This window comes from Cyprinodon variegatus, unplaced genomic scaffold (genome assembly GCF_000732505.1).
Source record: "Cyprinodon variegatus isolate N-32 unplaced genomic scaffold, C_variegatus-1.0 Scaffold606, whole genome shotgun sequence".
Taxonomy (NCBI): Eukaryota; Metazoa; Chordata; class Actinopteri; order Cyprinodontiformes; family Cyprinodontidae; genus Cyprinodon; species Cyprinodon variegatus.
The window spans coordinates 24,214-27,406 of NW_015151059.1; the positions used below are offsets into that span (position 1 = coordinate 24,214).

The window sequence follows — 3,193 nt, forward strand, 5'->3', positions numbered from 1 at the left end:
CATGTCGACTCTGTTTATCACTATTTCAGATCCGTTTTTTTTTTTTTTACACTTTTGAGTTTTTGGTTTTAAATGAGAATGAAGAATAAACCCAGCTATGGGTCCCTGCAGCGTTGGACGCATGGAAACGTGCATCAATCAGAGTCCTGCAGGCTGCAGATCTAAAGGGGTCCCTGGCATGCCAGTGCTGGAGCGCGGGGTGACCTGCCCTCCCAGCCCGGCCTGTGTCCTAACTTTAGGGTTCTGCTTGGCTGCAGGCCCGGATTACAGCGAGCTCCGGTTACACTTGTGGCGCAAAAGGTTTGCGCTTATTTGAGGTGATGTTTTCCAGCAGCGCGGATCAATATGAGCAGAGCAGCATCTCCTCTTTAGGATGGAAATGGATCAGGTGGAGCTGAGGTGGTGTTGACAATTTACTAATCCTGAATAAAATGTAACAGTAAAACGTTTTGATTTTACAGCCTGATGGAAATACTTTAATCTGTGTTACTGAGCAACAGGTTGAAAAAGGAAAGTTTCAGATTCCGGTTGGGGATGATAATTCAAATAAAAAGCCACTTACTGTAAGGATTCTCGCTGTGAACGCCTGTTATTCTGCCATTGGGTGAAACCTGTAAATGAAATCCAATCCCGACGTTGCAGTAGAGGCGCCGCAGCCGCTTAATGCCGAGCAGGTAGTCTCCGTCCCGGCTCATCTCCTCCCGCTTCTCCCCCGGGATCCGCGCCAGAGAGCGCGAGTAGAGGGCCTCCCAGCGCTCCGCCGTCCGGTTCAGACCGGGGGCGCATCCCGCGAGGGCCGTCACCAAGCCCAGCACCATGAGCGTCCTCAGGGCGCACAGGGACCCCATGTCAGCTCTGACGCCTCCCGGCGCGCGCTCCCCCACTGAGGTGACGCTAAAACAGCGAGTCATTCCCAGACCTGCAGGCGCACTGACTTCACCGCCTGGGCGACATTGATCCGCAGCAGCCATGCCTCTATATTTATACCAGCACACACATTACATCACTGCTCCACACTTTTCAGAAACCCCCAAAGCCAACACCGGCTGCAGCAAACAGCGGAGCGCTTCATTGTGATCAAATAATAGAGAACTTATCTCGGAGAAAAGCTTGAAAATTATGTTAATAAAAGTTTATTATAATGGGAGAAAAAAAGTCTTTGTGTGAAGCTTTCATTATCAGCAGCAGAATATCCTAATTTATGTATTGAAGGATGTAAAATAGGAAACAGCCAAGTGAACAGACTGCGTGGTTGAGACAGGAGACAGATCTATAAATGAACAATAACAGGAAAAAACACAGGTCCAATTCAGCTAAATGAAAAAAGCGCCACTTAAGATTGGTGGAGGGGAAATCATGTCGCAGAGCAAACAATGGCAGAGCTAAATAGAGACGACTGTCACAGAAGGTTGGACCTATTCTGGGGCTGCTGGGCAACCCTCATTTCAACCAAAGCACCCCTAAAATATCACTTTTAATACTCTATGAACTTTTTACAGTTAAAAAAAGTGACTTTGTAAAAACTATACACTCATTCTGTCTGGTTCATCAGAAATGATCATAAACAAACAGTAAAGCAGCCTGATGGAGCTCCTTATCTAAAATGTTGAGCAACGCTTTGAGGAAAATGCTGCATTCAGGTGTTTCTGAAATATTTAGTCCATAGGAGGTGCTAGACAGGGGCCAACGGGGGCCAGTGCCCCTGTAGATGGTGTCCTGGCTCCTGTTATGGCCCCGGTACTGAAGGCATAATACTGAAAGAAGTTCTAATGATGATCTGGGCTAGAACAGACATGGTTACTGATGGTTACTTTCTCTTTTTATTCTTCACAAATTCTGTTTTACTAATGATTTAATAACGATAAGGTGAAAGCTTCAGTGGGATTGAGATAGGATCCCAGTTTTCTTCTGCTAAATGTTTTTTTTTTCAAAACAAATAAAAAGAAAAACTTTTACAGCTGAATTTATCTTGAGTTCTAATTTAGATGTGATAGAAAATAGTAATTTTAACTTAAATTCAGTCAAAAATATGTAAAATTCCTAAATTCTGAATGTATATTGACCTAATGAGACTGAATTTTAATGAAACCTATTGAATAGAAATTTCCCTTCATGCAGCTCTCTTAATATATTTCAATCTCTTGCCCAGTTTTGAAAACACACTTTTGCACTTTTTACAGTAAAAAACAAAAAATTCAATATTTACATTTACTGAGTGATTATTTATCTTTTTTACAGTTTCTAGTTGAATTTAAAATCCATTTTTTAATTGCCAGTGTTAAAGTTAGGCTCTCTGTCTACACCTTGAAGCTTTCCTTCTCCAGTTATTTCCGCTGAACAGAAATCACTCTTTAAATATCACTTCGTAACTTAGATGTAATAAATAAGCAGGAAGCATGACAACAGATTCTGATAGAAATGATAATCTTACTCAGATCAGAGAAGTTGCTTAGAGTTGCAGAAGGCAGCTGCTCACCTCTGGACTCACCTCTCAGGAAGTGGCCCAGATTAACAGTTAAAAAGGCATTTTATAAATCTCCAGTCTAACACATCATCACATCATTACCTCATTATTTCATCATATAACACACGTCAGCAGATGATTAGACATCCATGGCTCCAGCCTTATCAAATTATTCCACTCTGTTCTTAGCTGAAGGACGCTGCTCTCATTCCCACATCTATGCCATGTACAGAATGAAGATTATAAGTCTATATCCAGAAAGAGGAACTGGCCTAATTAGATTAACTACTGGGGAAAACATCAGTTGTGACAGGCAACAGGCCGCTAATATTAACGTGTAATAAACTCACACATCATCAATGCTAATTATGCTAACAGCAGTCTAAAGAGGGAGAGGCAGGGGCGGTCCTAGGAGGAGAGGTTTAGGGGGGCTGAGCACCCAGAGAGCTGTCTGCACAGACAAGATTCATTTCACTGTAAAACAGCAAAAAGCAGCCTTTGTTTAGAAGAATACTCCAACCAATTAAAGCTTTTAAATCAACTCATTTCATGGAAACCTTTCAATCAGTTTTCATGAAATGAGTTTTCTGTTTTGTGCCAAAATGACTTCCATGATAAATGTAAAATAATTGCCTGAATGAAACGTTTTTCTTTGCCAGTTTAACAGCTGGTGCTATTCTGTCTGGTTCCTTTCCTGGTTTTTCCTCATCTTTCACACACCTGGCTCCT

General features: G+C 42.1%; 1 protein-coding gene across 1 annotated transcript; it reads right to left on the reverse strand.

The window, feature by feature from the left end:
* Nucleotides 1-562: 562 nt before the first annotated feature.
* fgf4 (fibroblast growth factor 4) lies at nucleotides 563-971 on the reverse strand (the record flags this gene model as incomplete). The annotated part of the gene is made up of 1 exon (XM_015392784.1): nucleotides 563-971. A coding segment is annotated over exon 1 (409 nt), but the record flags the coding sequence as incomplete, so codon positions are not given.
* Nucleotides 972-3,193: the final 2,222 nt, after the last annotated feature.